Source organism: Mangifera indica, chromosome 2 (assembly GCF_011075055.1).
Source record: "Mangifera indica cultivar Alphonso chromosome 2, CATAS_Mindica_2.1, whole genome shotgun sequence".
Taxonomy (NCBI): Eukaryota; Viridiplantae; Streptophyta; class Magnoliopsida; order Sapindales; family Anacardiaceae; genus Mangifera; species Mangifera indica.
The window spans coordinates 18884142-18900432 of record NC_058138.1 but is presented as its reverse complement, the minus strand read 5'-3'; the positions used below and the strand labels follow the sequence as shown (position 1 = coordinate 18900432).

The 16291-nt window shown below is 34.0% G+C and overlaps 2 protein-coding genes across 5 annotated transcripts; both read left to right on the top strand.

Moving 5' to 3' along the window:
- The first annotated feature begins 877 nt into the window (after positions 1–877).
- On the top strand, positions 878–10157 carry LOC123199035 (receptor-like serine/threonine-protein kinase NCRK). 4 transcript variants are annotated; one of them, XM_044613841.1, is made up of 11 exons: positions 878–1439; positions 3289–3345; positions 3847–3933; positions 4455–4574; positions 6010–6126; positions 6938–7210; positions 7388–7626; positions 7774–8070; positions 8211–8447; positions 8803–9030; positions 9524–10157. In XM_044613841.1, the coding sequence occupies exons 3-11, from the start codon at positions 3864–3866 to the stop codon at positions 9827–9829; spliced, it is 1887 nt and encodes a 628-aa protein (XP_044469776.1). In that variant the 5' UTR covers positions 878–1439; positions 3289–3345; positions 3847–3863; the 3' UTR covers positions 9830–10157. The 4 variants fall into 4 exon arrangements, with proteins under 4 accessions (XP_044469776.1, XP_044469785.1, XP_044469768.1 ...); XM_044613850.1 differs by lacking the exon at positions 878–1439 and adding an exon at positions 1918–1989; XM_044613833.1 differs by lacking the exon at positions 878–1439 and adding an exon at positions 2676–3124.
- Positions 10158–10902: 745 nt separating this feature from the next.
- On the top strand, positions 10903–15653 carry LOC123199642 (exosome complex component RRP41-like). Its single transcript, XM_044614674.1, has 7 exons — positions 10903–11223; positions 12673–12751; positions 12955–13057; positions 13143–13266; positions 14131–14219; positions 15066–15215; positions 15291–15653. Exons 1-7 carry the CDS (start codon positions 11082–11084, stop codon positions 15378–15380), a joined length of 777 nt encoding a protein of 258 aa, XP_044470609.1. The 5' UTR covers positions 10903–11081; the 3' UTR covers positions 15381–15653.
- The last annotated feature ends 638 nt before the right edge of the window (positions 15654–16291 follow it).

Sequence of the window (16291 nt, the reverse complement as noted above, 5' to 3'; positions counted from 1 at the left end):
TATATCATGAATTTTGACTATTTAGGGCCACCACCTAAGCGGAATTGGGCGGTAAGGCAACCCCCACCCACCTAGGAATTAATCCACCACAATGCGGATTTTTCATCGAAGAGGATTATGACTTTTACTTTTTTTTGGACGACAACAAATCATCAAAACAAAGACAATTTATTTGGACAAATCATTTGTCTTTTGGACATTAAATGAGTATTAGAATAACGTCAACTAGAAAAGACAAATGAGAGGAAAGGACTTACAATTGTTTGTTGAAGAAGAGAAAAAAACTTTATAAGAAAATTGCTAATATTTTAAATTTTAGGTGAAAAGATAGTTAGACTTTTAATTTAAAAAAAAAATAATAAAATATTATTTTTTAAAATGTTTTTTATAAATGATATTTTTACTTTTGGTTTTAATTAAAAATTTTAATAAAATAATAATTATTTAAATTTTTAAAATTTTATATACGAGAGTTTGAAAATTTATCATAACAAAAGGGAGATTAAGTCCTTTGGACAAAGAGAAATCATAAAAAGCCTAAAAACTACGAATTACAGTAGCATGTCAGGTCTTTAATGGACAGTCTAAATAGCTCTTTCTTTGCATAAAGTTGCTGCTTTTCCATTAATTATGTGCATAATTATATAGTTTTTAGCACCTTCTTTGAAAACAAAAGGCGGGCCTGAAACAAATTTATTTCATTTTAGCACCTTCTTAATAATAATTGTTTTTTTGATAGTTTTAGCAATTCTTTTAATGATTTATAAATTAAGAACAATAAATTTATGTTCTCTTTACAATCTCATATTAATTTTTTGAAAAATCCCAGAGCTAAAGTAGATGTTTCATGTCATATCAAACAACCACCTTTCATCAGACGGCCCAAAGTCTGTCTCCTCCATCATCGCTAGTTTTCCAACGTGTAATGATGGTTATGATTAAACGTAGGAAATTATATGATAGAGTAGCAAGTCAGAAATATGAATTGCAGCTTTTCTCCTAAATCCTAATCATATGTTATTTGGCAGATTATGTTGTAATAGAGAGAACCGAAAGTTGAAAAGTGTAGGAGTGGTAGTATTGGTGAGATTTCTGAGCAGGTGACCCATTAAGCATACCAAGCGCCACGTGACTTCTGCGCAAAGCGAGGAGGCGGCGCCACCTCGTCAACAGTGCATCATCTTTGGCTTTCGAAACCCCTTTAAACCCATCCTCCCCTCCCTGTCCTTCTATCTTTGAAAAATTCAAATCTTTTGCATTAAATGGTTCTTCAGCTTTGAGCTACTTCAAACATCTTCTCCACAGTGATTGTGCTGCTTCAACCTTTTATTATAAGTTTGTTAAGTTAAGAGAAGTGCTTGTTTGGTCTGTTTCAAAATGCTTGTGTAGCTGAGAAGAGACATGGTGATAAAAAATCATAATCTTCGCTATCTTTTTAGGTACGCCATTCTCGCTAGTTCTTCTTCAATTGAAAATGAATTACCTGCTCCCGTTTCTACTTCTCTATTTTACACTCGTTTGACTTGGCAAGATCCTATCTTTCATCGTGAGTGCTTCAAGTAGCTTAACGACGATAATTATTCTGCCGACGAACCCCACCTTATTGATAATCTTATCTGATGAAATTAATGAATTGTTAAATCGCACGGTATACATCGCTCCGGGCCTACTACGATGCATTTCATTGTCTGTTCGATCCCCACAGTTGGGCACCCACTTTCATGGGCTCCACTCTGCTCAGCTTAACGTTGAAATTATACTTTTCAGTGCCCACACCTCAACGTATCGCTTTGAAGCCAAGTTTTCTTAGCCGTTTGGCATTTGTTTTGTTTTATTTTCACCATTGTAGGCTTTATTTTTGACAACTTTACATTTTTAAACCGTATCCACGTTACATTATTATGGGGATTCAATCCGTAACAGTGTTTTAGCTACTGAAGATGGTTGAGTAGTCTCTTTCAGATTTGTAAATGGGTTCTTTTCAGAAAGGTGGTAGATGCGTTTATTTGCAAAACTTTTATCTCATTTTCATCGTTTTTTTATAAACACATCAATCTCTGTCTATTCAATATTGTTATTGTTTGTCTCTTTGCACGTCCCGTTATAAACTTTTTGGCACACGTTTTAATGTGATTGGTTTGTCCAGTATTATCTTTATCCAATGTGATTGGTTTGTCCAGTATTATTTTTATCCAACCCTTTGGTCTTCTGGGTTGTTTTGTTTTGCGTGGTTCCTTGCTTTTATTGCAGAGTTTGGACCAAGTTGGTAGGCGTTTTTGACTTTTTGAGAGTTTTCATTTAAATCTTCTGTGCTGTGCTCTGCTAGTCTTTTTCGTGTTCCACAAAATGCTGATGGAACAGCACTGTGATTAGTCTTGAGGGACCATTATTTAGTAAAAGGACTTCTAGTCCTGTAGCCTACTGACAGTGTATCTTAATTGTTTTATGGAAGTTTAGTGCAGGCTGTAACTTTTATTGAATGGCATTCATGTGCTTGTTTCTTCGGATGGACAAACAATTATGCATTCAAGACTTTTAGTTGTGAATCATTATCTTGCTCACTGCAGCTAATTAACCACTGTGGATTGCTACTGGCTCGCGTAGAGTATTTGCTACTGAAATTTATTTCAATAAAACTTTGTCTCTAGTAACAATGAGTATTAATTTGCATATTTATGATGGCTTGTGTGATTTTAAATAAGAAATAAAACAACATCCCATCACATTGTAACATATACTGTATTGTTACTCAAATTTATTTCATGGTATCTTGATTGGTGTAGTTAATTATTGTTCTACTTTTGTGGTTACATTTTTGCTTCATTGGATACTGCTTACTGTGAGTTGAAAAGAGCTGGAAGATTCAGGTGTTTGTTGGCCAACTGCGAAAATTTTCAATTCCTACCCTTCCATTTTCGTTGCCATATACATATCTATTTCTACTATTGATTATTTTTGTCTTTATATGCAATTTCTATTTTTCTCAATATATCGCATTCTAAATTAATCTATCCCTTTTTTTTTTTTAACTTTCATCCACTGTTGTATATGATTGATACTGAAGAGCTTCAAAACAAACCCATTTTCGTTGAAACAATTTCCATATGTGATTCTCTGGTGTCAGGTTATTTATATCTGTTTTCCATGGATGTTAACTGCTGTATCTTCTTTTATAAATGTTGCTGATTCTTTATACCTTGATTTTCACATTTTTATTTCTACTTAAATCATTAGTATCTTTTTTTACATTTGTCCTCTCAAGTTTCTGTTATATTTTTGCTTTGTCAGATTGGGCAGTCTGAGAACAAAAGAGTTGGAAAAACAGACCTCTGGTCCCTAATGAAGGTACATAGACATCATTCTTTTTATCTGCTCATATATGTTTTATTATTTGTAGAACACTCTGCATACTGTTCTTTTATTTTTTACACAGGTTTTAGAATTTGTTCATGAAGAAAATGACATAACTGCTTTTTTATTAAATGACTATTGAGTCTCTCTATCTTTAATCGATCAAGACTTGACTAGTTGCTCACTTGTTACTTCTAATAGGTTTGTGATTACTTAAGAACTATTGATTGAGTAGATGTTGTTAATTTGTAACGCCTTGACTAGTGAGTAATAAGATCCACTAAATTAGATTTTTTAGAATTTTAGAATTTTCAGAATCAACATAATTCTTGGAGAGGGCTCATAATCTTCTCCTTCAAGATAACCAGGCGCTACAATGGCATGATAGGGGAAAATATCTGTATGCTTTTGGGAAAGGAAGGCTCTCATATTATTGCTAAATTCATTATGAAATTAGAATATTCAGTGACAGGCCTTTTTGTCCTTCTCTTTTAGTGTATGGACTAGCATAAATGAAGCACAAAGTGAAAGTTGCCCTTGCTTGTCTCACTGGCTTGGCCTGGATTCAGCAAAGCCTTTGTGGTCAGTATTTTATGTTTTTGCTGTTCAAAAATTTTCTTGCTAATTATTACCTATTAATGAATGCTAGGAAAGCAGAGATACATCCCATAGATTCCTTGACTCTCCAAAAGTGTTCACAAATTTCTGATCTGGTACTGCATCATCAAGCTACTGGGTACTTTAATTTTCAATTTACACACACTTCCAATGCAATCAATCTGTAGAGAAAAATTGTCTGCAGATGTAATGCCTAAAACCTGTTATCACCTTAGACATCCCTCAGATAACAACCATTTGTAGACAGAGCTTCATAAGATGTTTCTCTTTGTGCAGTGGGTGAATCATTTTTGAGATCAGACTCTCTCACAGTAGGCACCTGGTTCACCATTGTAATAGTTGATTATCATTTTTAATATACCATTTGTGACCTATAAAAATCATATTTGAAAAGTGAAGAGGCTCCATACGATGACATTTCACTAATTTTTATCTTCTACCTAATGGTTATGAAGCTCTCACTCTAGTAAACTTATTCATGGCAGATGAGCTATCTGGCACATCAGGTGTAAGCAATTGGACATGCACATGTTCTTCCTCAAATCAACAGAACCAGAGCAATATTCTGAAATCAAACTGTTCTACATCTTGTGACTGCAATCCAGGTGCTCCTAGAATTTGTATGATATGTAATCATCCAGAAGTTTTAACTGCTTTTAGCATGGAATTGTTTCTGCTAAAAATTGGATAGACCATATGATATTGTTATCGTATTATATATATATATATATATATATATATATATATATATATATATATATATATATATATATATATATATATATTTTTTTTTTTCTTTGCCCATATTTGTGTGCAATTTAGTTGTAGAAAAAATTCCTGGGGGGTTAAGGGGAGTAGAGGAGCCTAGCCATGTTATATAGTCTAACAATTTGACCCAAATATAAGTTTTAGAGGAAGTTTATGTCAAAATGTGTTAATCTAGAAAGAATGAGAGAAAAATAAAAGATTCTCAGCATGAGAGATCTGTATTACCTTATACAAAGTATGATTATGATACGAACCTTAAGAGAATCACATCTCAAAAGTTAACTATTGAGATAGGATTGTCCAAAATCATATAAACCCCACATTAGTTGTTCATACTTTCTAATGTGAGATCTAAGTCTCATACCTTGCAACTTAAGATTCTAACATACTACCACGATCCGCAACTTTAGCATCCACGCGGGCTAGCTGTGCGCTAGCTCTTTGCTAGCCCAGACGAACACTGTAATACCAGTGTCACCACCCGCATCATATAATTGCAACTGAGAGACGTAGTGATGACTCTGATACCAAATGATGCAAATTTTAAGAGAACCACACTTTAAAAGCTGACTATTAAGATAGGAGAACCCAAAGTCATATAAATCTCATACTAATTGTCCATACTTTCCAATGTGGGATCCAAGTCTCATACCTTGCATTTAGGATCCTAACAGATTATTATTATTATTTTCCTTGTTTTAGGGCCAAGCATTCTAAGTTTAATTTCCTTTGGAGTTTAAACTATCAATTCATAAAAAGGTCTTGAATTTGGCAATTGATGGGAGACTATTTTATAAAGTAGAATTTGGAGTTTCCAAGCTCGTGCCCTATTATTCTTTCATGCGCTTCGGAACCATTTCTGGTATTTTGTATGTCTTTTTATCATGTTTTTGCCCAATGATTTTGAAGGAATGACTCTTCAACACTCTAATATGTTTCATGGGCCCCTCCCCCATCTGTTATAGTATATTTGCTCTACATTTAATTCCTTGAAAAGTTTATCATATTTCTGACTAGTATTTTAAGCTGACTCTAGCCATTTGTATTGATTATTTTTCATTCCATGAAAAGTTTATCATATTTCTGACTAGTCTTTTAAGCTGACTCTAGCCATTTGTAATAATATTGTTACCTGACCTAGTACAACTGTGCACTGAGGCCATTTTATGCATGTGAGTGCATGTGTGCATGTATATCATGAATGGATTATGAGCCATGATTGATTATCTTTTGTTTTATTAGAATGACAAACTGCATAAGCCTTGTTTGTAGCAGTGGGAGGATCAAGTGAAGGTAGGTGGAGATGTGTATGCACAGCTGATGGATTCCCTAAAGTTGCAATCAACAGCCATGATACAACCTGTTTTAGTGGCTGTAACTGCACCTCTGGTATTTTTTTCCCTTTTAACCCTATAACATCTAACTTGTGCGTGCATTGAAAATAATAGGTTGTAGTTGCTATATAGACAAGATGCAATCTTCTGATGCATTTTGCATTAAATTGTGTGATTTGTCATATCCAAACTATCTGTTGATTAAGTTCATAGAAATCCTTCTGTTTATGCGGGTGTGTGTGTGTGTGTGTGTACATTTACCATGTCATTAGTGAACTGAGTTTTGTTTGGATAATATATGGTTGGTTGATCAATTTATTTTGTGCATCTTGGCACATGGACTTCTGAAAAAGAATGACAAGTAATAGACAACTCTTTTCTTGCATAATATGAGAGCAGATGCTGTCTTTAAACTTTATAATTTGTCTGTTTATTCTTTCATTAATGATTATACTCTTTGTAGGGAATATTAGTTAATGCTCTCATAACTGATCAACTGGGTTAAAATGGTATACAACATGAATCAGTATGTCAGGTTTTCTGAAGGGCATTTTTAGGACAAGTATTGAATTATAAGCTTCCACATTTTCCCCCTATCATTTATGTACATCCCATGCTTACATATATAATAACATATCATGTATAGTCTTACTTATCTTATTTGTGTATGATACTTTCTTGGTATTTAAGTCATTTAATGATGTTCATTTCAGGACTTCAGAAACTTACCCTATGTATATGCAGATTTACGTAATTATCTCATTTCTGGATGATTATATGTTTCAATTTTCAAATCATTTGATGGCACTGAATGGAGTAACTCAGGATCTTATATACCTGAGTGGTATTTGTTTGATTCTTTGCAGGTTCTGTGAATGAAGCAAAAGCCTCAGGGAAGCGAATTTCCAGTAAAGTTGTTGTGATCATTCTATTACTATGTGTGATGCTCACAACACTTGCATTTCTTACTTTGGCTATGTGCTATTTTCATTGGAAGGACAAGTGCCATATCCAAACACCAAAATTTTCATCAGATAAAGAAACAAGTTGCAATAGTGCTACCAACTTAATAAGCCACAGGAGTTCTTCATTTACAGATATTAGAGTTGATATGGGCTCTCCAATTAATCTTGTCACTGGTAAATGAGCTGATATAAATGGTTAACTTCCTTGCAGGATGAAAATGGACTCTTTATGATTGAATGTTATCAAATCTTAGTAAAATTTATATCATGCTGTTTGCACATAGTGTAACGTATTTCCATCTTTAACTTAATTTGATACTGAGCTATAATTCTCTATCTTCAATTTTGCAGGGTGCTTCCAGAATACTTCTTTTTGTAGGAACAAAACATGGACTATTCATAAAACCATTATCCAGTTCTCATACTCTGAATTGCTATATGCAACGGATAAGTTTTCCGATTCCAACCTTATAGGACACGGAGGAAGCAGCCACGTATACCGTGGTCAACTCAAAGGTGGTAGGATTGTAGCAGTTAAGAGATTCAAAACTCAGGGAGGGCCTGATGCAGATTCCGTGTTCTCAACAGAGGTTTCAATCTTGATGTGCCATTAGTTTTTATCTTTTGGTTAAACAACATTGTATTGACTGTCCAATTATTTCTCAAATGATTAAAAAAATAAAAAAAGCTGTGCTCCACATCACTGAAGGAAATTGATGATTCCTTGTTCTCCTCAGATAGACTTGTTATCAAGGCTTCATCATTGTCACGTGGTGCCATTGTTGGGATACTGTTCAGAGTTCCGAGGGAAACATGCTGAGAGGCTACTAGTTTTTGAGTACCTCCCTAATGGAAATCTGAGGGATTGTTTGGATGGTGTTTTGGGGGAAAGCATGAACTGGGATACTCGTGTTGCAATTGCAATTGGAGCTGCCAGGGGCTTGGAGTATCTCCATGAAGCAGCTGCTCCTAGAATTTTGCATAGAGATATCAAGTCCACAAATATTCTTCTAGATGAGAATTGGAGAGCAAAGGTAAGAATCTTGATTTTTTTTTAATCTGCGCCACAGATATCAAATTCTCTTTGATAACTGGAAAACATTACTTGAAAAGAGAAAAGATTAGTTGACTTCTCAAGTCTTTATGATACTTGATAACTCTTAAATATATGCAGATAACTGACCTTGGTATGGCTAAACGATTGAGAGCTGATGGCCTTCCCAGCTGTTCCAGTTCTCCAGCAAGAATGCAGGGCACTTTTGGCTATTTTGCACCAGAGTATGCAATTGTTGGAAGGGCATCTCTTATGTCGGATGTTTTCAGTTTTGGGGTAGTCTTACTTGAGCTTATAACTGGCCGGCAACCAATCCATAAATCAACTAATAAAGGGGAAGAAAGCCTTGTCCTTTGGGTAAGAATTATCATCTTTTATTGTATGAATGCAAATCCTAGGTTGAGTTTTGGATCTTATAATGCTTTTACATTTCAGAACATCACTTATACCCCTTATGATAATTCATCAGAGGCCATCACAAAAATTGGGTCATCTTGGACCATGATGAGGACTCTTAGCTTATATAGTCACTCTTATCCATTCAGCTTTGGTGTAGAATGTATTGTGTTCTTCAAACTAGGGGATAAATATCCTGTTACTTCAAATATTCTAGTTTCCCTTCTTTTTAAGCAGTGAATCTGTACTCTCATGGTCATGATTGTGTTGTTTCAAGTTTTGGACCATTAATTTTGGTCTCTCTTATCTTGTATAGGCATCCCCTCAATTACTGGATAGTTGTCGAGTGATATCAGAATTGCCCGACCCACGTTTAAAAGGGAGTTTCCCAAAAGAAGAAATACAAATAATGGCTTACCTAGCAAAAGAGTGTCTGCAGTTAAACCCTGATGCACGACCAACCATGAGTGAGGTTGTGCAAATCCTTTCAACCATTGCACCAGATAAGTCCCGAAGATTAAACATTCCAGTCAATTTCTTTCAGGTATAAATATATACCAAGTATGTTTTTTGCACTTTAGAATTGATTGTTCTTCTGGTTAATAGCTTCTTGCTTTTCCTTACAGGTAATGGTCCTCCGAAGATATTATAATACCTTAAATTGTGATTGTCTGTATAGTATGATTATCGGAATTTGCATTTGTGGCATATAGTATGATTATCAGAATTTGCATTTGTGGCAGCCTAAAATTATTTTTCATCTTTGCATCTGCACAATTATCACATGTGCTTTCATGCCTTGTTGTGTGCATAACTGGATGTTATAATGAGGCATCCAATAGATCTTTGTTCATTGAGTCCATTCACCTTCTGTTCCCCTTTCTTTCTCAATAGTTGCCTGCTTGTCTTGCATGTGGTATATCTTTTTCATCCACTGAATCTAGTAAAGTTCTTTTCACTTGTTAGTTTATATTAGTCCCTACTTTGCTCAACTGTGAGATGCCTGGCATGTGTTTCATACTTTTTGTTTTCTGTAGATGTCTTCAACCGGTGCACCAGTCATAGGGCCTGATAATCTAATAGAGGCATCTGCTGATGCACAAGAGCTGAGGCGAGTGGCATCTATTAGGCCACCGAGTTGTTCACAACCATTGGATAATGACTATAAACTGTGTACAGGAAACAACAGTATAGAAGTAGAAACAATTTCAGCTGAGTATATGGAGAGGATAATCCTTCTAACGCAGAAGGCAAAGAGTGACTGTGCTCTGGATGATGAAACAGTGGATTTAACTGAGCCTCGGTTTGAGTCATTCTGCATGACAAATGTCAAGTCTCCCTGATACCATCACTCGAAGGGAAAATGATTCTGAAAAAAAGTGACACGGACTCAACCAGATTGCATATGGTTAGCTTTCAAGTTGAGTTTTGGTTTCTTTCTGCTGCTGGGCTGGAGGAGGTTATAATAGAGGAAGAAGCAAGGAAGTTTTTCTGTGGACTTTGCATCATTTCAATTCTTTTCAGTTTTCTTTGGAAAATTATATATTCACACATCCACAGATGGTTTTCACCACATTACCATGTTTTTAATTTGATATCTCTATGTACAGAAAATCATAGAAAATTCAAATTTTAAAATGTTCATAATTTATACTTTACTTGCAACCAGTATATGTAGGTAGTGCTCATGTCATACAGTTAACTTTGTTCGGTTGTTAGCTGGCTGTAGTTTTCACAATCTTGAGATCTCTCTTTGAGTGGTGGATACCAAAATTAAAAAAAAAAAAACTATATGTACTTACTTTAAATATATAAATAAGTATATATTTAACATATGTTATCATATGATTGGATAAATTTGAACTAAAGATAAAATAATATTCAATTAGATGATGATATGTATAAGTATGTATTTAAAATAAATACATATAACATTATCCATACTAAAATGTACTCTAAACCTATTATGAATGTAATCTACTAGCTTAATTACATACAAAATTTCCCTTATCCCTTATTTTCTGACAAAACCTTCCTTAACCTTAAACCCATCAATCTCAAAGTCTAATTTGCACTATTTTTAACATTTAAAACACAAAATCAAGTAAGAGAAATTATTACATTTAAATGTTAAGATTGATCTTAACCCAAAATCACATTTTAAAATTTTCAAAAATACTCTTGAACTTGTTTTGAATTTTTAAAAACCCTTAAAAATTTTATTAACATTCATAATATTTTTAAAAATTAAAATTTACCTTATAAATTATATAATTTGCGTGGAATATTTATATTTGTTTAATTATGATTTTAATTTTTACAAATCATGTCAATTATAAATTACTGCCTTGCCATGGTTAAGAGACGCAAGGGTGTTTCGTGATAATTCTTAAACTTTAGGGACGCAACTTTTTAGCTAGGAGCCAAGGGGAGGCAAGTCTAATTATCGAAAAGGGTTTAGCCCTCCAAAACAAAACCGTCGTTTACTGAGACATCGTTAACAAAGTTGAAGCCTTCCGTCTCCTGCCTTCTGCCTTCTGTGCAAGTCGTGAAGTTCTAGTGTTTGAACTGCTTCAGAAACTGAAGAAATATAGAATGGCTGCAAAACCTGGTGCAGCTTCGACCACTTACTCTCCGATTGACCCGACCAATAAAACCCGACCACCCATTTTCACTGGCTCTGACATCGACTGGCTCCGACCCGATTCTCGAACCTTCCAACAGTGCAGACCTGCTTGTAAGCTCACTCTTTTCGTTATTTGTCTCTTTTATTTACTTAAAATGTTTTTTTATAGTTATGTCCTTTCATTTATATGGATATATATAATTTTTTTATATTCATTATTGAGCCGTGTTTTTTGTTTCGTGTTGAAGGAACACTTGTTTGAATATTTATATCTGGACTAGAATATTTTTGAATTGATTGATCACAATTGGCATGTAGATAATTTCTTTCTTTTTTTTTTCGTTTGTATTACATAGGCAGAAAAGCATTTGTTTATGTTCTTTAAGTGCATGCTTACTTAGTGTATATGAAAGGGCATGCCACGCCTTATTACTTTATATGCTCAAAACTCTCTATTGATGTCTGGCCTTATATTTGTGCCATCTAGAATTTCCATTGTTTTTTTATTTTGTGAAATTTGGGTTTTCACAATATCTTTTTTTCATTTGTGTTTAAGTTGTATGGATGCATTTTGTTCCTACTTTTTTAGCGTTCAACGTTCCTCCCCTTGTGTAGGCGAATTAGAATCTGGTCCTCATTGCAGTGACTCAATGACAAGATACTTAACTAGCTCAACTAGTTCAAATCCATATGCTACATGCCCTTATATTACCTTCATTTTCTAATAAATACTATTGTACATAATAAATTGTGTGAACTAGAATTAAAAAGATGTTGAATTGTGCACGAAAACAATTAAAGGTTGGAGTTTTTATGTTTAGTGAAACAATCATTAAAAAGCTTATGTGCATTGGTATTTAAACCACAAAGTTTACAATACCTCCATTCTTTGCTCAGACAGTTTGTGATTTGGATCAGTCTTTGCTAAATGAAATGATGGTTGCATATGTTTAGAACAGAGGAAGTGTGTTATTGTTCTGGCTTGACTGGTTGTAAGATGAGCTGGTTATTCATATACTCCTTTTTCCTCTTGTTTTAGTTTTCTACCTTTTATGGGAATTTGTAGTTGATTGCTGTTAAGAAATGGAAATCAGGTGGGATATGCACCCTTGAGTCTTCATTTTGGTTCTTAATGTGGGTCCTGGTTAATTTCATTGTCTTTTGGTTCAGTATTCATGGTACAACTGACCATTTGGAAGTAGTCAGTTACAATTTTACATGGGGTTGTGACGATATGCTCTATTTATGGTCCTTGCCTTCCTCTTCTTTTGGATATTTGATGGTATGTCTGAACTGAAGTGAGCATGTGAGTTGTAATATTTAAAAATTTTTAATATTGTTTCAGTTTCTCCTAAGAAGATAATCTGTTTTACTTATATAAAATGTTTATGTCAGGACCAAATTGTGTATTTTGACATAGAAAGATTGACTTGGAATTCTTAAAGAACATCGAAATTTGCATAATTGGAATTTTTTATGTTGGTGTGGTGGATTGTTATGGCATTATGTTGTAATTTGTGATTTTCTTGAAGAAAATGCTGTCATGTTGGTGATTTACAGTTTTCCGGACTGGTGCTGTAAATTCTGCAGAAGGATCTGCTTATGCAGAATTTGGAAATACCAAGGTGATTGTGTCAGTGTGAGTATATCCTATACTTGTATGTATTCATATCTCCTTTGATCTGAATTCTGTCACACACTTCAGTTAGAGATGGTTTTTCTGTACTTTGGGGCACCTTTCTGAATTTATTTTACATTTGTTTTGTTGTTGTAGTTTTTATTGTGGCAAGCAATGTAATATGATTAAGGTGTGTATATCTGGATGATTTGTCTTCATTTCAGATTTGGGCCAAGGGAAAGTAAGAAAGCAATGATGTACAGTGATATAGGAAGGCTAAATTGTAATGTTAGCTATACAACTTTTGCCACACCAGTACGTGGACAGGTACATGGAACTGTCCCATATGTGAATTTTATGAATTTTTGCTTGTTTTCTCCTAATTATTGGATCTAATATATGAACTACATAGGGATCAGCAGACCACAAAGATTTTTCATCTATGCTTCATAAAGCTTTGGAGGGTGCTATAATATTGGAGACTTTCCCTAAGACAACTGTTGATGTTTTTGCATTGGTGTTGGAATCTGGAGGCAGTAAGTCAACAGTTTGCATTGAAATTTATTTGAGTCTATCAGTTGAAGAACTTGAGTGCTTAAAATTTTCATCCTGGAAAAAGAAAATGGAAAGAAGAGCAAAGAACTAAGTGGGTTAATGAGTTCAAGTTGAGCTTCATATTGGTTTATTTAGCTGTAACCTTTTCCCATATTTTTTTTCATCTACTCATGAGTTGCATTCTTTCTTACTAATTCTCATGATAATTTTTCCCAGTGTGTAAGAATCATGCCTTAAGCGCCGGTTCAGGTTTTCATAAATGACTATAAATAAAGGATTGATTCCTCATCCAAGCTCAGTTTCTTGTGCCTTTTATCTAATTTTCTTCCTCAGATCTTTCATCTTTTAACCTTCCTGTTTTCCTTTAATCCTTTTTACCTTCTTTTTCTTGTTATTGATCTTGCTATTATTCTTTGATAATGAATTAAAATAATCTAAAACTCATCTTAGTTTATCATTATTTCCAAAAAAAAAAAAAAATCTTATGGTTATATCTTATTTTTGAGGAAAATACCAAATGGACTACAATGTATTCTCAATGTGAAAATGAAATTTATTTTGGGAAAGTTTGTTAACTTTGCCAAATTTGCTTTCGATGGGTAATAGGTACCTGTTGGAAAATATTGCATTCATTTCAGTAATAAAATAATCTTAAAAAGAGAGGCCATATCTAGAGATGGAAGAAATGCTATACGATAATCCTTTCAGTCTCTATAGCATCTTTTATATGTGGGGCATTTGTCTGGTATTATAAGAAAATAGGTTCTCTGTTATATGTTGGTTTTGGCCAGGCAATGAGATTTCTTTTACACAAGTTAATGAGCTTCATATTCTTTTCATGATAGGTGACCTCCCTGTTGTGATATCATGTGCTAGTCTTGCCCTTGCAGATGCTGGTATTATGATGTATGACCTTGTTGCTTCAGTTTCTGTGGTATGCAACTTTTACAGATACATGGATCTTTTACTTTTTCTGTTTGTGCCTCAAGTATGTGTTGTACGCATCTAAAAGGAACTTTGGCTTATAGCCTAACCATCAAGGATTGAATTGTCAATTTCTATGAAGTTTTTCATTTCATTTTCTTTTACCATGGCTGTTGTCTGGGTTTTGTTAACAGCGTTTGGATTGAGTTATGTTTTCCATCTAGTTGAATTGAGTAACTTGAAAATCAACTCATAATGGCGGTACCATTTGGCATGCATGCTAGAGAAGTAATTCTTGTTATATTATGTTTCCAGTAAAGAAAAGGGAAAAAGGGAAAAAAGAAAAAGAAAAAGAAAAAGGAAAAGGTGAAGACATCTAATTGTTGTGCAACTTTCACAACAATTTTATGATGTGCTTGTGTAGTAACTGTTAGTGACAGTATGGTGACTTATTCAATTGTTTGCTTCAATATTAAGATGATTGTAGTGGCAAAATATATTGTTTAGTGAAAGAGAGGAAGAGTGTTGGTTGTGGCAGTTGCTAATAGCAGTGTTAGTAATAGTGGTTAATTGCAGACACAATGTGGTTGTCGCTTCTTAGAGTCTTAAAATAGTATGAATTGTTCTCTCTTGAAGCTCATGATTACAACAAATTTGTGATGGTACTTTAAGCTAGTTGCCTTTTTTTTTTTTTTTCAGATTAAAAAAATCAATAGAATGGTTTTCTCTTTATAGTTACTTTTCACCTTTTGGTTGAGTCACTTGTCTGAAATCCTCACATTTGAATCACTCACATAGTGTTATTAAATCAATTATCTAAATCAATCCTCCCTAATTTTATGTTTTTGGTGCCTAGTCATGCCTAGGGAAAAATCTTCTGATTGATCCTGTTTCAGAGGAGGAAAACTACCAAGATGGAAGCCTAATGATTGCTTGCATGCCTTCTTGTTATGAGGTGACACAGTTAGCCGTTACTGGGAAATGGTCAACCTCAAAGCTCAATGAGGTATTGTGGGTGTTTTCTTCATCGTACAAGCAATTTCATGTTACTAGAGCTAAATTTTTTTTTTTTAATGTACAGGCGATGCAGCTGTGTCTCGATGCATCTACTAAGCTTGGGGAAATCATGAGGTCATGCTTGAAAGAAGCTGCTTCTGCTACGCAAGATTAGAGATTTTTGTTTTTAAATTATTGTTTAACATATAGGATACAAGAGAAGCCACCTGTTTAAAATTTGCCCTTCTTTTCAGAAAATAAATTCACTAGCTTTCCTTTACATAAACTTGATTTTTTTTTGCAATTAAGTTTATGTTTGTATGGCTTTTCTTGCCCTGATGCCACTTTTCAGATGAGTATTTACAAATATTTAACCATGAACGCAGAAGAAACCTTGGATACTGATAATTTGTAATTAGATAATGAGAAATGTTTCTATTATCATGTATAGCCTGAGTTACATTCAGAGGGTCTAATTGCGAACACAAAGAGTGTCAAATCTAGGCAATCTCCGCAAACTTCTGGTGTTGAGAACTGATTGCAGAAGCCTGCAGAGCCAGACTTTGAGGAGTGAAGTGAAAACACTTTGAAGTGAAATGAGCTTCAAAAAATGTATCCAGGCAGCAAGTGAGATTTAATTATCAAATAGGAAATGGAAACTTTTGCATCTTAAGAAAAATAAAACCATCTGATGATGATATGATTGTGAAATGTCATACCAAATTTCATAACAAGTTACCTGAATTTAGGAAGTGTAGATTTCAAAAGATAAATTTTTAATGAGATCTGTGATGATAATAGGGGGAAAAGGCTGACACATGGAATACGTTGACACATAAATAAATACACTAGTTGTGACTTTGTTTGTTTATTAATTGAATATAACAAGTATGATTCGTGAAATAGAGTGATCAATTGCAGTACAAGTAAGACTACTACATTAAGTATCTATTAGTTAGAGTTTGTATATAAACTTGCATTAACGTCTACGTTAAATAGGTTAAGAGTGTGCATTGCAAGGAAGCTATGATAAGATTAGCCCATCAGATTTCGGCACAAATTTGTTTAGATGGTGGGGTTACTTAA